Here is a 17,991-nt window from a genome sequence, read left to right as displayed (position 1 = left end):
TTACATTTTAATTTCTAATTATTTTATTTTATCTTATTATTTTTATTTATTCTTAATGATTCAGTTTGTTTCTACTTAAATAAAATAAAAATAAAAATATATTTTGTTTCCAATTCATATCAATTCCATTTTATCCATCATGGACCTAAATGGAAATGAACAGTCCAGAAGGACTCTGGGGTCATATGCTAACCCCATTACTGCTGCATATGGGAGTAGCATCTGTATACCTCCCATCAAAGAAGCAGTTTTGAGCTAAATCCTCAGCTCATTGTCATGGTGTAGCGAAATTGCCAGTATTTCGGTCTTCCACAGGAAGAACCTACTGAGTTTCTGGCACAGTTCTTGCAAATTGCTGACACAGTTCATGACAAGAAGGTAGATCAGGATGTATACAGGTTGTTACTATTTCTGTTTGCTGTAAAAGATCAAGCTAAGAGGTGGTTAAATAACAAATCCACAGCAAGCATAAGAACATGGAAACAGTTATCAAACAAATTCCTGAATCAATATTTTCCTCCAAAAAGGATGACACAACTAAGGCTGGACATCCAAGGCTTTAAACAAGAGGATGATGAATCCCTTTATAACGCCTGGGAGAGGTATAGAGGGATGCTAAGGAAATTCCCCTCTGAAATATTTTCAGAGTGGGTGCAATTAGACATCTTCTACTATGGGCTTACAGAAAAAGCTCAGATATCTCTAGACCACTCAGCTGGTGGATCTATACACATGAGAAAGACTATTGAAGAGGCTCAAGAGCTTATTGATATAGTTGCTAGAAATCAGCATCTGTACATAAGTAATGAGTCCTCCATGAAAGAAGAAGCTAAGGCAGTATCAACTGACTTTAGTCCTCAGGAACAAGTTGCTGAACTCAATCAGTAACTATCTTCTATAACAAGGCAGATAGCAGAATTTAAGGAGATGCTATAAGAAACCAAAATTGCTAACAAGGATATGGAATCACAATTTAATCAGACAAAATAGGAGTTATCAAAACAGATAATAGAGGAGTGCTAAGCAGTTCAATTAAGAAGTGGAAAAATGTTAAATACCTCAACTCAAAGCAACAGAAAGCCAAGAAAAGAATAGCTGATAGAGGATGAGCAACCTGCTACCCAAAATCCCTCTAGGGACAGTAAGAGCCCAGAGAGGAACAAGTTTTGCGTTCAAACGCCAGAAAAGGGTGAAAAATTGGCGTTAAACGCCAAATCCATGTCCAGTTCTGGCGTTCAAACACCAGTGAGGGATCAGACACCTGCAAGTGCTGATAATAACTCCTTCAAAAAGGCTTCTCAACCTGCCTCTATAGGAAATAAACCTGCAGCAACTAAGGTTGAAGAATATAAAGCCAAAATGCCTTATCCTCACAAACTCCGCCAAGAAGAACAGGATAAACAATTTGCCCGCTTTGCAGACTATCTCAGGACTCTTGAAATAAATATTTCGTTTGCAGAGCCACTTGAGCAAATACCTTCTTATGCTAAGTTCATGAAAGAGATCTTAAGTCATAAGAAGTATTGGAGAAAAACAGAAAAAGTTTTTCTCACTGAAGAATGCAGTGCAGTCATCCTAACAAGCTTACCAGAAAAGCTTAAGGATCCCGGAAGCTTTATGATACCATGCACATTAGAGGGTGCTTGTACCAAGACAGCTCTATGTGATCTTGGGGCAAGTATCAACCTAATCCCTGCATCCACTATCAGAAAGCTTGGCTTGACTGAAGATGTCAAACCAACCCAGATCTGTCTTCAACTTGCTGATGGCTCCATTAAATACCGATCAGGCATAATTGAGGACATGATTGTCAAGGTTGAGCCATTTGCCTTCCCTACTGACTTTATAGTGCTGGAAATGGAGGAGCACAAGAGTGCAACTCTCTTTCTAGGAAGACCATTCCTAGCAACTGGACGAACCCTTATTGACGTCCAAAAAGGGGAGATAACCCTGAGAGTCAATAAGGATGAGTTTAAGTTGAATGTTGTCAAAGCTATTCAGCATCCAAACACATCAGAAGGCTGCCTGAGCGTTGATATTATTGACTCCCTGGTGGAAGAGGTCAATATGACTGAGAGTCTTGAATCAGAGCTAGAGGACATTTTTAAAGATGTTCAGCCTGATCAGGAGGAATCAGAGGAAATAAAAGAGCCTCTGAAAATTCCTTAGGAAGAGGAGAAACCTCCTAAACCCAAGCTCAAACCAATACCACCATCCCTGAAATATGCATTTCTGGGAGAAGGTGACACTTTTCTGGTGATCATAAGCACTGCTTTGAATCCACAGGAAGAGAAAGCACTACTTCAAGTGCTAAGGACACACAAGGTAGCTCTTGGGTAGTCCATAAGTGATCTCAAGGGCATCAGCCTAGCAAGATGCATGCACAAGATCCAGCCATGAAGGAGGTGGTGCAGAAAGAGGTCACCAAATTACTGGAGGCTGTGATTATTCATCCTATTTATGATAGCCCCTGGGTGAGCCCTTTCCAAGTTGTCCCCAAGAAGAGAGGCATGACAGTGGTTCATAACAAAAAGAATGAATTGGTTCCTACAAGAACAGTTACAGGGTGGCGTATGTGTATTGATTACAGAAGGCTCCATACAGCAACTAGGAAGGATCACTTTCCTTTACCATTCATAGATCAGATGCTAGAAAGACTGGCAGGTCATGAATACTACTGCTTTTTGGATGGCTATTCAGGTTACAACCAAATTGCAGTAGATCCTCAAGACTAAGGGAAAACAGCATTCACATGTCCTTCTAGAGTGTTTGCCTACAAAAGGATGCCTTTTGGTCTGTGTAATGCACCTGCAACCTTTCAGAGGTGCATGCTCTCTATCTTCTCTGATATGGTAGAAAAATTTCTGGAAGTCTTCATGGATGACTTTTCAGTGTTTGGAGACTCATTCAGCTCCTGCCTTGACCATTTAGCACTTGTTCTAAAAAGATGCCAAGAGACCAACCTAGTTTTAAACTGGGAAAAATGTCACTTTATGGTGACTGAAGGAATTGTCCTTGGGCATAAAATTTCAAACAAGGGAATAGAGGTGGATCAAGCTAAAGTGGAAGTAATTGAAAAATTACCACCACCTGCCAATGTTAAGGCAATCAGAAGCTTTCTAGGGCATGCAGGATTCTATAGGAGGTTTATAAAGGATTTTTGAAAAATTACAAAACCTCTGAGCAATCTGCTAGCTGCTGACATGCTATTTGTGTTTGACATAGAGTGTCTGCAGGCGTTTGAAACTCTGAAAGCGAAGCTGGTCACAGCACCACTTATATCTGCACCAGACTGGACATTACCATTCGAACTAATGTGTGATGCCAGTGACCATGTCATTGGTGCAGTATTGGGACAGAGGCATAACAAGCTTCTGTATGTCATTTATTATGCTAGCCGTGTTTTAAATGATGCCCAGAAAAATTACACATCCACAGAAAAAGAATTGCTTGCAGTGGTTTATGCCATTGACAAGTTTCGATCATACTTAGTAGGATCAAAAGTGATTGTGTACACTGACCATGCTGCTCTTAAATATCTACTTACAAAGTAGGATTCAAAACCCAGGCTCATAAGATGGGTGTTGCTTCTACAAGAGTTTGATATAGAAATAAGAGACAGAAAAGGGACAGAGAACCAAGTGGCAGATCATCTGTCCCAGATAGAACCAGTAGAAGGGGCGTCCCCCCTTTTTATTGAGATCTCTAAAACCTTTCCGGATGAGCAATTATTTGCCATTCAGGAGACACCTTGGTTTGCAGATATTGCAAACTATAAAGATGTAAGATTCATACCCAAAGAGTACAGCAGGCAGCAAATAAAGAAATTCATTTCTGATATAAAGTACTACCTATGGGATGAACCATATCTCTTTAAGAGATGTGCAGACGGAATAATCTGTAGATTGTGTGCCCAAAGAAGAGGCACATAATATCTTATGGCATTGCCATGGGTCACAATATGGAGGCCATTTCAGAGGTGAGCGAACAGCCACCAAGGTCCTCTAGTGTGGCTTCTACTGGCCTACTCTCTATAGAGACTCCCGAGAGTTCGTACGTAACTGTGACAGTTGCCAGAGAGCTGGTAATCTGCCTCATGGTTACGCCATGACTCAACAAGGGATCTTGGAGATTGAGTTGTTTGATGTATGGGGTATTGACTTCATGGGGCCTTTTCCACCATCATACACAAACACATATATTCTGGTGGCAGTAGACTATGTATCTAAATGGGTAGAGGCAATTGCAACACCCACTAATGATACCAAGAAAGTGCTGAAGTTCCTCCAGAAACATATCTTCAGCAGGTTTGGTGTCCCTAGAGCACTAATCAGTGATGGGGGCACTCACTTCTGCAATAAACAGCTTTACTCTGCTATGGTACGATATGGAATTAACCACAAAGTAGCAACTCCATATCATCCACAGACAAATGGGCAAGCTGAAGTCTCTAATAGAGAACAAAAAAGAATCCTGGAACGGACTGTAATTACCCGTAGAAGGGATTGGGCAAAAAGCTTGGATGATGCTCTGTGGGCATACAGAACAGCATTCAAGACTCCTATAGGAACCTTTCCATACCAGCTTGTGTATGGGAAGGCCTGTCATCTGCCCGTGGAACTGGAACATAAGGCCTACTGGGCAACCAGATTCCTAAACTTGGATGCTAAGTTAGCTGGAGAGAAGAGATTACTCCAGTTAAATGAGCTAGAAGAATTCAGACTCAATGTTCTCGAGAATGCAAAAATTTACAAGGAGAAAACAAAAAAGGTGGGATGATAAAAAACTGTCACCCATAGTATTTGAACCAGGACAAAAGGTTCTGCTGTTTAACTCTAGGCTCAGATTATTCCCTGGGAAACTAAAATCCCGGTGGAGGGGACCATATGTGATTACAAGTGTGTCACCATATGGCTATGTGGAGCTTCAAGACATTGATTCTAATAAGAAGTTCATTGTTAATGGACAGAGAATCAAGCATTATCTTGAAGGTCATTTTGAGCAAGAATGCTCAAAGCTGAGACTAGATTAAAAGCTCAGTAAGGTCCAGCTAAAGACAATAAAGAAGTGCTTGCTGGGAGGCAACGCTGCCATTAGCAATGTTTATTTATTATGCAAATAATAATTATATGAGTTTGATATAAATTATCTTTAAGATTAATTAACAATTGCAGGAGTTCATAGAGTTACAGAAGAATCAGAGCATAAAGCAGAGAAAAGGAGCTCACTGGCACAAAAATTCCAGTAAGGGGTATTTTGGGCGTTAAACGCCCAAAAGAAGCATCTACTGGGCGTTTAACGCCAGAAAGGATACCTCTCTGGGCATTAAACGCCAGAATGGGTACCATTCTGGGCGTTTAATGCCAGAACTGCAGCATCCTAGGCATTTAGAAAAACGCCCAGTGACAAAAGATTTCTGGCATTTAACGCCAGCCAGAAGCAGCAGCTGGGCGTTAAACGCCCAAAGGCAGCATCAGCTGGGCGTTAAACACCCAAAACAAGCAACAATTGGGCATTTAACGCCAGGATTGTAGAGGATAGAAAGTTTTGTTTCCAACTCAATTTTTTCAAATTTTCATGATTTCATCCATAATTTCTTGCATAAACATGTTACAAATTATCATCTTTCAATTTCAGTTTAAAAATAAAAAATAAAAAATAAAAATAAATAAAAAATAAATAATAAAAAAATGTATATATAACTTTTTCTAATCCTAAAAATCTTTTTCAAATCTTCTTCAATTCCTTTTCAAATCTTTTCTTTAAAACTCACCTATCTTTTTAATTCTTCTCATACCTTTTCAAACTATCCTATTATCTTTTTAAAATTCAGATTTGTCTTTTTCAAATCCATCATATCTTTTTCAATTTTAAAATTTCATATTTTTCATATCATATTTAACTTTTACAAATCATATCTTCTATCATATCTTTTTCAAATTTTTCAAACCCACCCCCTTACTTATAAATTCAAACTCGGCCTCTCCCTCTCCTCCACCATTCGAATTTGGCTCACCTTCTATTCATCTCCTTTCCTTTCTTTTGCTTGAGGACAAGCAAACGTCTAAGTTTGGTGTTTTTCCGTCATCACCAAGCCAAGACTCACTAAGATCATGGACCCCAAGGGAAAACAAACTACTTCAAGAGGGAAGAAAAAGAATAATCCAAAACCACTTTGAAATCAAGAGAGGTTCTTAACAAAAGAACATGCAGACCATTACTACAAAATAATGGGTCTAAGGTCAGTGATCCCGAAAGTTAAATTCGACCTGAAAGAAGACAAATACAAACACTTTTACTTGCACTCTAATATTCAACACTTTTACTTCCTTTGTTCTTTAATTTACTGCAATTCTTCCCTCTCCCTTTACAATTTATGCAATTTAGTTTCTGCCAAATACAAACCACTTAACCAATACTTGATTCGCTTGACTAGATCAACCACTAAACTAAAATTGCTCAATCCTTCAATCCCTGTGGGATCGACCTCACTCATGTGAGTTATTATTACTTGATGCGACCCGGTACACATGCCGGTGAGTTTTGTGTTGGATCATTTTCCACACATCACGCGTCGTGTGAACATTTTTGTCGCCCAAATTGAAACAGAGAGTTGGACCAAAACGACGGTGGAATTGTGCGTTTTAGCACAATTCTAGTCAACGCGTACCGTGTCCCACGCGTACGCGTCATTTTCATTATCCCCCATTCACACGTTCGCGTTAATGACGCCTTCGCGTCGTTGCACTTTCGCCTCATCCACGCTCTCGCGTGAGCGATGCCTCCGCGTGGATTTGAATTCACTAACCTCCTGACGCGGAAACCCTACCCACCTCGCGTCACTTTTTCCCCTCCCCAATATTCCATCTCCATCTCCCTCCCTCCCTTTTCCTTAATCGCAGCCGAGCCCACCACCACCGCCGCACCCAGACTGTCGCCCACACCACCGCGACACCACCATCCCACCTCCCTCTTCTCTTCTTCCCCTTCTCCTTCTCTCTCTCGGGCCCCACTACCCCTTGCCCCATCGCCAACCCAGACCTGTCGCGACCACCCAGACCACCGTCAACCACCACCCCCAATGCCACCGTTCCCCCTTCACCCCTCCTTCTCCCTTTCCTCCCTTCTCTTCTTCTCTCTCTTTTACCCCCTGCCTCCACCCAAACCCCCGTGGACTCCCAGCGCCACTGTGCCGCATCCCAGTGCTGCCGTGCTGCCCTCCAGTGCCACCACACCACTACCCTCTCTCTTCGTTCAATTTCTTTCACTATGCACACCAGGTTCCATTGCACTCTGATTCCTTTCCCGTTCCAGTTAGTTCGTTTACATATTTTTCAATTCTATTCAAATTAGGATAGTTAGAGATGCATATTCATAGTGGATTTTATGTGGTTAGGTCGCTAGGATGTGTTTAGTGGATTTAAGTATGATAATTGTGCCATTCTTGCTGCTTGCTTTATCTGTTTCGCAATTCTGAAATTGTTGTACTGTTGATGTTGCTATTCACTGCTGTTCCATTCCTGTTCGATACTATTTTGTTTCATCAGATCTTAATTGAGTGTTGCAAATGCCTATATAACTGCACATACATTAGCATTCTTGTTGCCATTTGCTTTATCCTCATTAATTCAGTAAGCCGAATACATTGCATCCATATCCTATATTCTTGCTTGCTTTCTGAATTTGCTAAAGCTAGGCTGATTACATATACCTAATTACTACTGTTTTGGATTCGCTAAATCACTTATTGCTGTTTTAGATTAGCTAAATCACTTATTGCTGTTTTGGATTGGCTAAACTTGCTTATTGCCTATACTTGCTATTTTTGGTCTTATCTGTTCTAGGATTCATATCAGCTGCTAATCTTGCTTAAAAGTAATGCTACTTGCAGTATTAGGCTATTTGATTTTCTGTGAACGTCCACTTTTTAGCCGGAATGCTGCCCGATTTTTCCGTAAACTATTTCACTCAACTCCCATTTATAAATTGGCATTGGTACTTTTGAACTCTCCATTAATTGGTTTCAACCAAGCCAATTCATGGATGAATGGGCTAGCATTCCTACTCCTTCTGGTTCCCTTCTTAGTTAAATCGCATTATTGATGATTTTATTCATTTTGCACTTCTTTTATTTACATGATTTATCATCCATAATCTGCATTCTCTGCTTGAATGTGAGTTACTTTCTCTTCAACTTTGTGCAATTTTTGTTCACTAGGAATTACAATACCATGCTACTAACTTTAACTTCACTTTTTAACTCTTAACTGCATTAACTTTCTAACTTCTCTCTTAGTTTTCAACTAACTACTTTCAACCCATTTCAAGGCATGATTATTGTTCCTGATAAACAAGCATTCCGCATATCATAGATCTTGGATTGTGATTTTTATTTAAATTCTTTGACTTTAGATTGCATACAATCCAAAATTCTACATCTATCTAACTCACTTCATGCTTATATTGCTATTCTATTCCTCTTTTGCCCATCTATGCTTATATTTCTCAAATACAATTTGCTTACCTGTTTTTCTGCTTTAGTTTAATAAACTGTATCCTGAAACCTCTGCTTTTCAGGATGTCTAACCCAAAAGGAAATGAAAAAGCCAAAGCAAGCACAGGCAAAAGAAAAAGAGGAGAGTCATCTACCACTATTTTAGATATCCTACACGATGATTCCTGGCATGGGAAAAACTTTACTCCGCAAGAAAGAGCAGATCAACTAGTGCCTGCCACTGATCCGATCAAGTTCGCAAACCGTTATTGTGAACTAAAGTATGATGTCTTTGGGACTCACAGGCACCTATACTTGGAAAAAACCCTCAGAATCCCAGCTGAACTACAACAGTACACTACCGAACAGATAAAACAGAGAGGCTGGTTCTTTCTGGAGAGGAACTTAATTGAGGTTAATGCATCTTGGGTCAGTGAATTTTACTGCAACTATTTTAAAACGACCCTGGATGCAGTACAGCTCAGAAGGAAGCAGATTCTAGTTACTGAGGAGGCAATTGAAGATATCCTCTAAGTCCAGCCTAAGTCAGATGAACCAGATGGTTACCAAAAGGCTGAGGAAGATATGAGGTTTATGCGTTTTGACTGGAAAGCAGTGAAGAGCACCATAGCTCTTGATCCTGCTGTCCCATAGGTTATGGGTAAATCAACAATGCACCCTAAAGGCATCAAGATCAATTATCTATACGATGAGGCTCGGCTATGGCAACAAATTCTGAGCAACTATGTGATGCCGAGCACTCACGAGACTGAGGTGCCAGCTGCCATGATTACTCTTATCTGGTACGTGATGGAAGGCAAGGACCTGTACCTTCCCTGATTCATCCGTCACTCCATGGCTAAAGTCCATGTTTGAGGTACTCTGCCCTTCCCATACCTAATTACCCAGCTGGGCCGCCGAGTTGAGGTACCCTGGGAGCCTGAGGATGAGAAGCCACCAGCCGCAGGCTGTAGGAAGATCATCCCACAAGGCAGAAAGTTCATAGATCTGGGCTACAGACCGCTCTCTCTCACTGCCTTCACTGATGCAGCCACATCTTCTGATGCCCTTTTAGCACCTGTCACACCACCCACACCCACAGCACCCTCACCTGCTTCCGAGCCCATTTACCACTTAGTGCACCGCCTCTTCGAGCGGCTAGACCAGATGGAGCGCCGCAACCAGCGGCGATATAAGAGGTCTGAGCGTCGCAACAAGCGATGCTATGAGCATTTGAAGTTGATGATCCGGTCAGGCCACCCTGACATCCCCTCCAAGCCTGACACACCATCAGATCCATCTGAGGAGGAGGAGAATGAGTAGGAGGATGATGCACGAGCAGAGGCTATGCAGGCAGGAACCAAGCAGGCTGCGCTACATCATGAAGAGCCCCAGCAGATACAGCCAGCCGATCCACAGGTCCCTTTACAGACAGAGCCTTCGCTTCAGCAGGCAGATCCCCAGACACTCACACAGACTGCATCACCTCAAGCCGCCATTGAGGCACCAGCAAAGCACCCTTCCGGAGATACCACTTATTCACACCCATCTCTGGCATATGTTATTTTGGTGAACTACTTTCAGACTCTTTATCCTATTTTATTTCTTTTTCTGTGTTTTTATTTTATTTTTATTTTATTTTATCTTATTGTCTTTCAGTACTTGCACATTTTCTTTTGCTGTATTTCTGTTTATTTCGACTTTATTATATTTTGCATTTTGGGCTGTGTATATATATCTTAGACATTTAGCTTGATTTGCACTCTTAGCTTATTTAGTTGTGATATAGAAACATATGGATTATTTAGTTTAGTTTATCCTTTTAGCATATAATAATTTGGTTTAATTGAAAATAAAAGAGTAAACTAGAAATTTTAGTTTTTTAGAATCACAACAATCGACCCACTATATATATAGCGATAAATGTTGGTAAATTGACAACATTTTTCAAAGAATATACTCATTTTTATATGAGCCATTCAAAGATTCACATTGAGTTGAATGGAAACTCTTAATTCCTACTTGCATGATATACATAACTGATATATGGTTTTTGAGCCAAAGAACACACAACCTGTGAGTTTTTGAGCTTAATTACATGGTTACATTGTTTAACCATAAATATTTTCTTTCTTGTGTGTTTCCTTCTCTATGCTTGCAGACTTTACATTGTTTCATTCTATATGTCCAATATTCAATGTATTTATATTCTTGCATATGATTGAGGCCATTACTTATTTTTTCTCACTTATCCCAAACAAGCCTACCCTTTTAAGTCACCCTCGTTAGCCACCTTGAGCCTTTTAATCCCCTTATGTTCTATAACCACATCACTAGCCTTAAGCAGAAAAACAAATAGAATAACACCCAAATTGAATCTTTGGTTAGCTTAAGATAGAGATTGTGCATCCACTAAGTATGGGGAAACCGTGGGGAACATGGGTTGATAGGAAAAAGGTATTAAATTGATAAATTATTTGGAAATTAGGTACATGCTCATGTAAGACCAAAATAATTAAAATACTATGTGCATTGATATATGTTATGTTTCTCAAAAAAATTTTTTTTTCAAGTAATTAAGTAAATAAATAAATAAAGGGAGAAAATTACCCCAATAATAAGTTTGGTGAAGAGATCAATGCACATAGTGGAAAAATTAGGTAGCTAGGCATCATTTTAAAATTGTATAAAGTATGTATATGTTAGGCGAAATTTTAGACTAATCAAGGATTCAATTAATAGCTCACTTAGCCATATATGTATACCCTCACCTTTGCCTTAACCCCATTACAACCTTGAAAAGACCTCATGATGTTTGCATGCGTACATTAAATATTTGTTGATTGGTTAGATGAAGAACAAAGTTTTAGAAAGCATGACTAGAGAAGAATAGAGTGATTAACCCCAAACACTGAGTGACTAGAGTGTATACACAAATCCAGTGAGGGTTCAATAGCTCATTTCCATATGTCCATGTTTAATTATTGCTTGTCTTGCAAGTTTGTCAAATTTTTTTGTTAACTCAACTCAATTGTGAACATATTTTAATATGGCTTGGCCTTTTGTTCTACATATATGATTCCTTAAAAAATTTGACTTAATTTGATCGCATGTAAGCTCTATGTATATATAAGTGGATAATAATTAGAATTGCATGATTCATTTAGGTAGCTTGCATTTAGAATAGATTGCATTGCAGAGATTCCACCATTCTACCTTCACTCTTTTTCCGTTTCTCGTGAATTTAGCGTGAGGACATGCTAATATTTAAGTGTGGGGAGGTTGATAAACTACTATTTTATGATTCATCTTGTGCTCAATTGAGTGTTTTTATCAATTCTTCACCCACTTATTCATATAATTGGCATGATTTTACAATTCCTTCCTTATTATACGATATATGTGAAAACATGTTTCCTATGCCTTAAAAATATTAATTTTAATTATCCTTTATTACCATTCGATGCCGTGATCTGTGTGTTAAGTATTTGCAGGCTTCATAGGGCAGGAATGGCTTAGCGGACAAAAAGGAAACATGCAAAAATGGAAGGAACGCACAAAATGGAGTTTTGAAGGAAATGACAGCGACGTGCACGCATGGATGATGCGGACGCATGCCTCGCGCAGAACACAAGCGGCGCGCACGCATGGACGAGACGAACGCGCGCCTAGAAAAAAGCATGAGTGATGTGTACGTGTGACTGACGCGTACGCGTGAAAAGGAAAATCCCTAGATGATGCACACGCGTGACCCACGCGCACGCATGATGGACACCACATGCAAAAAATTGTAGAAGTCGCCCCCAGCGATTTTTGGGCCCTTTTTCGGCCCAAATCCATGTCCAGAAACACAGAATAAAGGCTGGAGAATGAGGGAATCAAATAATTCATTCAACATACATTCCATAATTCATAATTTTTAGGTTTTAGATGTAGTTCTAGAGAGAAAGAGGCTCTTTCCTCTCTCTTAGGTTTTTAGGATTATGATTTCTCTTAATTTATGGTTATTTCTTCATTCTAGGTTCAATGTTCCTTTACTTTAGTTTCTCTTCTACTTTTATTCATTCTATTACTTTAGTTGATTACTTGATGTTGCCAATTTGATTTATGAATCCCATGTTGGAATTGATTTTCTTATTTAATACACATTGAGGTATTTCAGATTTAAGATTGCTTTATTCTGTTTATGATATAAATAATTTGGATTTTTTTCCTTTTTGGCTCTGGTTGAGTAATTGGTGACACTTGAGTTGTCAAACTCAGCTGTTGATTGAAAATTGGAATTTGTTGATTAATTTAGATCCCTCTAAAGCTAGTCTTTCCATAGGAGTTGACTAGGACTTGAGGAATCAAGTTGATTAGTCCACTTGACTTTCCTTTATTTAGTAAGGGTTAACTAAGTGGGAGCAATAAAAAATTCTCATCACACCTGATAAGGATAACTAGGATGGGATTTTCAGTTCTCATACCTTGCCAAGAGCTTTCCTAGTTATTAATTTACTTTCTTGCCAATTTTTTTCTTGTTCCTTATTTCAAAAATCCCAAAAAGATACAATTTCATAACCAATAATAATTAATACTTCCCTGCAATTCTTTGAGAAGACGACCTGAGGTTTAAATACTTCGGTTATAAATTTTATTGGGTTTTGTTACTTGTGACAACTAAACTTTTGTACGAAAGGATTCTCTGTTGGTTTAGAAACTATACTTGCAACGCGATTATTTTTATAAAATGCTTTACTAGCAGCAATCAGTTCGTTAATAATCGATCGAGCATTTGATCGATAAACGAAAGTGGAAAATGATCTTTTCTAGTGGCCGAGTTCAACCTTCGGTAGTCTAAGCATACTCGCCAAGAGTTTTGCACCCGTGTTGCTATGAGCTCCCCGCTTTCATTCTTGATTGTGGTTACCCCAGATTTCTTTGGTACAACTTGAACGGGACTCACGCATTCACTATCCGAAATAGGGTAGATGATGTCCGCCTTGAGTAACCAGGTTACCTCCTTGACAACCTCTAAAATAGTAGGATTTAATCGTCTTTGAGGTTGTCTAACGGGACTAGCTTCTTCTTCTAAAAAGATCTGGTGCTCACACACTTGGGGACTTATCCCCACTAGATCTGCCAAGCTCCACCCTATTGCCATTTTGTTTTTCTTGAAAATACATAGCAACTTCTCTTCTTGTTGAGGATTTACTTCCCTTGCTATAATTACCGGGAACTTGTGGGCTTCATCAAGGTATGAGTACCTTAGGTGGGGTGGTAGTGGATTCAATTCTAGCTTTTTCTCTTGACTTGAGTCTCCACCATTTTCTTCAATCATGTGTTTCTCATCTAGCTTTGCATAATACACTTCGTCCACAATGTAGTCAATTAAATCACACCGGAATATGGAATGGTTCTCCGGTGGGTGCCTCATTGCTGATAAAACTTACAACTCTCCCATATATCTCAAATGAGTAGGTTCCCGAATGGACATCCAACTTGAATCTAGAGGTCCTCAAAAATGGCCTCCAAAGTAGGATAGATGATGTCCTTTCAGATTCACTTGGTGGCATCTCAAGGATATGGAAATCAATTGGGAATATCAAACCCTTTATGTTGACCAACACATCTTCTGCAATACCCGTCACGGTTATTATACTCTTGTCCGCCAAGACAATCCTAGCCGCCGACCGCTTCAATGGTGGGAGCTTCAACATATGATAAACGGAAAGAGGCATAATGCTAACGCATGCACCAAGGTCACACATACAATCAATGAATTGGACTAAGCAAGGGCCCGGATCAACACACTTTTCCGGGGTGGCTCCCATCAAAGCCGAAATAGAACTCCACAATGGAATGGTTTCTAACTCATGGATTCTATCTTTGTTCATACACAAGTCCTTAAGAAATTTCGCAAAGAGAGGGATAGTTACCTCCACTTTCTTGAACATCTCTACCATTTTTTGGTCAAGTTCTACATGCTTCTTAGCCTTTCTTGCCAACGTAGGAAATGGAATTGGTCGAGCCACTTCCTCTAAGACTTGCTCCTCTCTAGGGACTTTACTCCTTGGTTGAGGGTCTTCATCTTCAACTATCAGATGTGCTTCCTCCTCCTCTTCAATTTCTTCTATCTCAAATTCATTCTCCTCTTGAGTTACTATCATTGGACTAGGTGCCTTTGAGTCCCTTTCTTTCAATTGAGTTTCGGACCTCAAGGTTACGGTGTTGATGCCACCTTTGGGCCTGGGTAGAGGTTGAGAAGGTATGGCACTAGAGTTTGGAGCTTGAGGAGTGGAGGTAGAAGGTGGCTCCATGCGAGCAATGAGGGCTTGAAGGGTGGAAGTGAGACCATTAAGACTTGAGTTGTGTGTATTTTGGAGTTTCTTTTGCCCTTGGAGTATGGACCGGAGTGTCTCATGTTGATTTGAAGAAGTGGAAGGATATGTGATTTGTGGTGCTTGTGATTGGTTGGGTAGAAGTGGTTGTCTACGAGGTGGTAGGTAGGTTTGATAGTTCCTTCCTTGGTTAGATTGTTGATTTAGAGGGTTTTGTGAGTATCGATTTTGTGGATTGTTGGTGTTCCATCTTTGGTTACCTCCATTGTCCCTTCCTCCTTGTTGACAATTGTCCCGCCAACCTTGGTTCGAGCTATCCCTCCAACCTTGATTAGAGTTGTTACTCCCTTGGTTATAATTTCCTCCTTGTTGGGGGTACCCTTAGTTGTAATTGCTCCCTTTTGAATGGTATCCTTGATTGGGACGTTTATAGTAGGAGCGATCATAAAAGTTGTGGGTAGCCGCTAGAGTGTTATCTTCTTGGAGACTCGGACATTCATCCGTGTAGTGAGAGTAACATGAGCAAATTCCGCATACTTTTTGGGGGACCAATTGTTGGCTTTGTTGGTGTTGAGGAGAGGGTGGAGGTTGTGGTTGATTCACTTGGAGTTGCTTTAGAACGCTTGTCATCTCACACAAGGTTTTGGTAACGGTGGCGGTCTCACCACTAGAAGAGACTTCATTCACGGCCTTTGGGCGGTTGATTCTCCGTCAAGCATGTTGAGTGGACTCGGCTAAGTTGGTAATGAGTTGCCATGCCTCCTCCGCCGTCCTATACTTTGACAAAGAACCATTGCTTGAGGCATCCAATAGATTCTTATCTTGCTTCCTCATGCCTTGGCAAACATAGCTAAGCAATACTTGAATGTCAATCATGTGGTTGGAACATGAGTCAAGAAGTTTGTGAAACTGTTTCCAATATTCATATAGGGTTTCCATCTCGCCTTGTACAATACAAGAGATCTCCTTCCTTAGCTTGTCCGTCATTTCTACGGGCATGAATTTATCATGGAATTCTCTTCTAAGCAAGTCCCAATTAGAGACAACATCACTAGGCAAGGTATAAAACCACTCCTTGGCTCTTCCCTTAAGAGAGAAAGGGAAGGCAAACAACCATATGGCCACTTTATCGGATCCTTCCCGCCTAGTGGTCAAGCATACACCATGGAAGTCCTTGAGGTGTCTAATTGGATCTTGTGCGGGAAGTCCATGGAACTTTGGTAGAAGATTGATGAGAGCGGTCTTGAGTTTGAAGTTTGCATTCAAGTTGGGATGAAGCACATGAAGAGGTTGGAGAACAAATTCCGGTGCACCTGCTTCTTTGAGAGTAACTCTCCTTGGAGCGGCCATATTGTCAACACCTAGATCAAAAGAAGAACTATTAGTAGTATCAACGGAAGAGTAATTAGGGCCTTCGTTGGATGACGGTGATATGGTTGGTGAATTGGTAAAAACCTTTTCACCTTCCTCAAAGTCTAACCACCTCCAGGCTTGCCTAATATGAAGCAAAGTTCTTTCAATTTCCGAATCAAATGGTGCTAAGCTCAGATTCGGTAGTGAACACGTCATACAATGAAGGAGATAAGAAGCTCATGATATCAAGTGGTACTTAAGCAAAGATTAATCCAAACTAACAATCAAGCAAACAAACAATCAAGAGAGAAATGCAAATATCCACATATTAACATATTTACACTAACCAATAGAATGGCACAAATAAGCAAGTCCCCAACAACGGCGCTATTTGGATGAACGGAATATTCTTATGCCGGATTAGAAATTAGCAATGAATCCAATCGTGATTATAGTCTAACCAAGACGCAAATATCGCATCAAACAATTCTATAATCTATGACTGAGAGTATTGATCCCAGGTCGTTCTCCCTAGGATTTGCCTTAGAATGCAGATCTTCGATTAGGAAGTCTTTTGTGGTTTTGAGAGTTGATACAAGAATTCAAGCTAGCAAAAGTAACTAACAATTAATTGAGATAAAAGCCTTGGCTAAGGGTGAGTATTGGAAGTTCCATCATTATAGCTTCCTCCAATTGTGATAAGAATTGATTATTGCTTAACTTAGTTAACCCCCTAATAATGGAGGAAAGTCAAGTGAGAGTAACTAACTTGAGTCACAAATCCTAGTCTCACCCTAGGGAAGTCTAGCTTTAGTGCACTCCAAGTCAATTAGCAATTCTCAATTCCTAATCAATAATTGATATCAACTACTCAAGTGTCTCCAACAACTCAACCCCTAAGCCAAGTAAGAGAAATCTACTCCATAGCTAGGGTTGTCATTGTCACAAACAATTGGTTGGCAATCATATAAGACATGATGTAATTGAGAGAAAAGAATTGAATTAAAGCTATCTAATCCAAGTAATCATCAACAATCAAGCAATTAAATGAAATTCCTCAATTCATTAACCAAAGTTTAAAGTAACAAAGTAACAAATCTAGATCCAAGAGATAGAATCAAAAGAACACTAATTGAGAGTAGAAGAAGAGTAGATCTACAACTTGTATCAAAGTAAAAGTGATTTAGCAATGGATCCCACCAAGAAATCAAAGGAGTATTTTAATGGAGAGAGTAAAATCCTAGAGAGAAGTTGGAGTTTCTCTCTCTAAAAGCAAAATGTAACTAACTACCCAAAATATCTAGAATTATGACTAATTGTCCAACCCTCCTAATCCTTGGTCTTCTTAAGCTTTTCCCTCCAAAATTCTACCCCAAAACAGGGCCTGCAACTGCCTGAAATTGCTGGTCACGTTTTCTTCTTAAAAAATCACGTGCGCACATCGGCGCGTAAGCGCACAGTACGCGTACAGGCCTCTGATAAACCACTATTTTATGGTTTATATTGTGTTTAATTGTGTGGTTTTATCATGATCTTTACCCACTTATTCATTAAATAAGCATGCATTTATAATTCCTTCCTAAAGTTATCGCACGATTGAAAACTTGCTTCCTAGAGACTTTTAATTATGTATTTTATTTCTCTTTTATTCCATTCGATACCGTGATCTGTGTGTTAAGTGTTTCAGGCTTTATAGGGCATGAATGAGTTGGAGATTTGAAAGGAAGCTTGCAAAAGTGGAAGGAACACAAGGAATCGAGGAGATGACCAGCGAGAAGTGACGCGGCCGCATGGCTCACGCGACCGCGCGAAGAAGAGGAA

The 17,991-nt window shown here is 39.9% G+C and overlaps 1 protein-coding gene across 1 annotated transcript; it reads right to left on the bottom strand.

Moving 5' to 3' along the window:
- Window positions 1-13,872: 13,872 nt before the first annotated feature.
- On the bottom strand, window positions 13,873-16,386 carry LOC112770130 (uncharacterized). The gene is made up of 2 exons (XM_025814544.1): window positions 15,609-16,386; window positions 13,873-14,810 (listed from the first exon to the last, which is right to left on the bottom strand). The coding sequence occupies exons 1-2, from the start codon at window positions 16,384-16,386 to the stop codon at window positions 13,873-13,875; spliced, it is 1,716 nt and encodes a 571-aa protein (XP_025670329.1).
- Between the last annotated feature and the right edge of the window lie 1,605 nt (window positions 16,387-17,991).

This window comes from Arachis hypogaea, chromosome 18 (assembly GCF_003086295.3).
Source record: "Arachis hypogaea cultivar Tifrunner chromosome 18, arahy.Tifrunner.gnm2.J5K5, whole genome shotgun sequence".
NCBI classification, from domain to species: domain Eukaryota; kingdom Viridiplantae; phylum Streptophyta; class Magnoliopsida; order Fabales; family Fabaceae; genus Arachis; species Arachis hypogaea.
The sequence above is the reverse complement of the archived record's forward strand: the minus strand, read 5'-3'. Positions and strand labels throughout refer to the sequence as shown.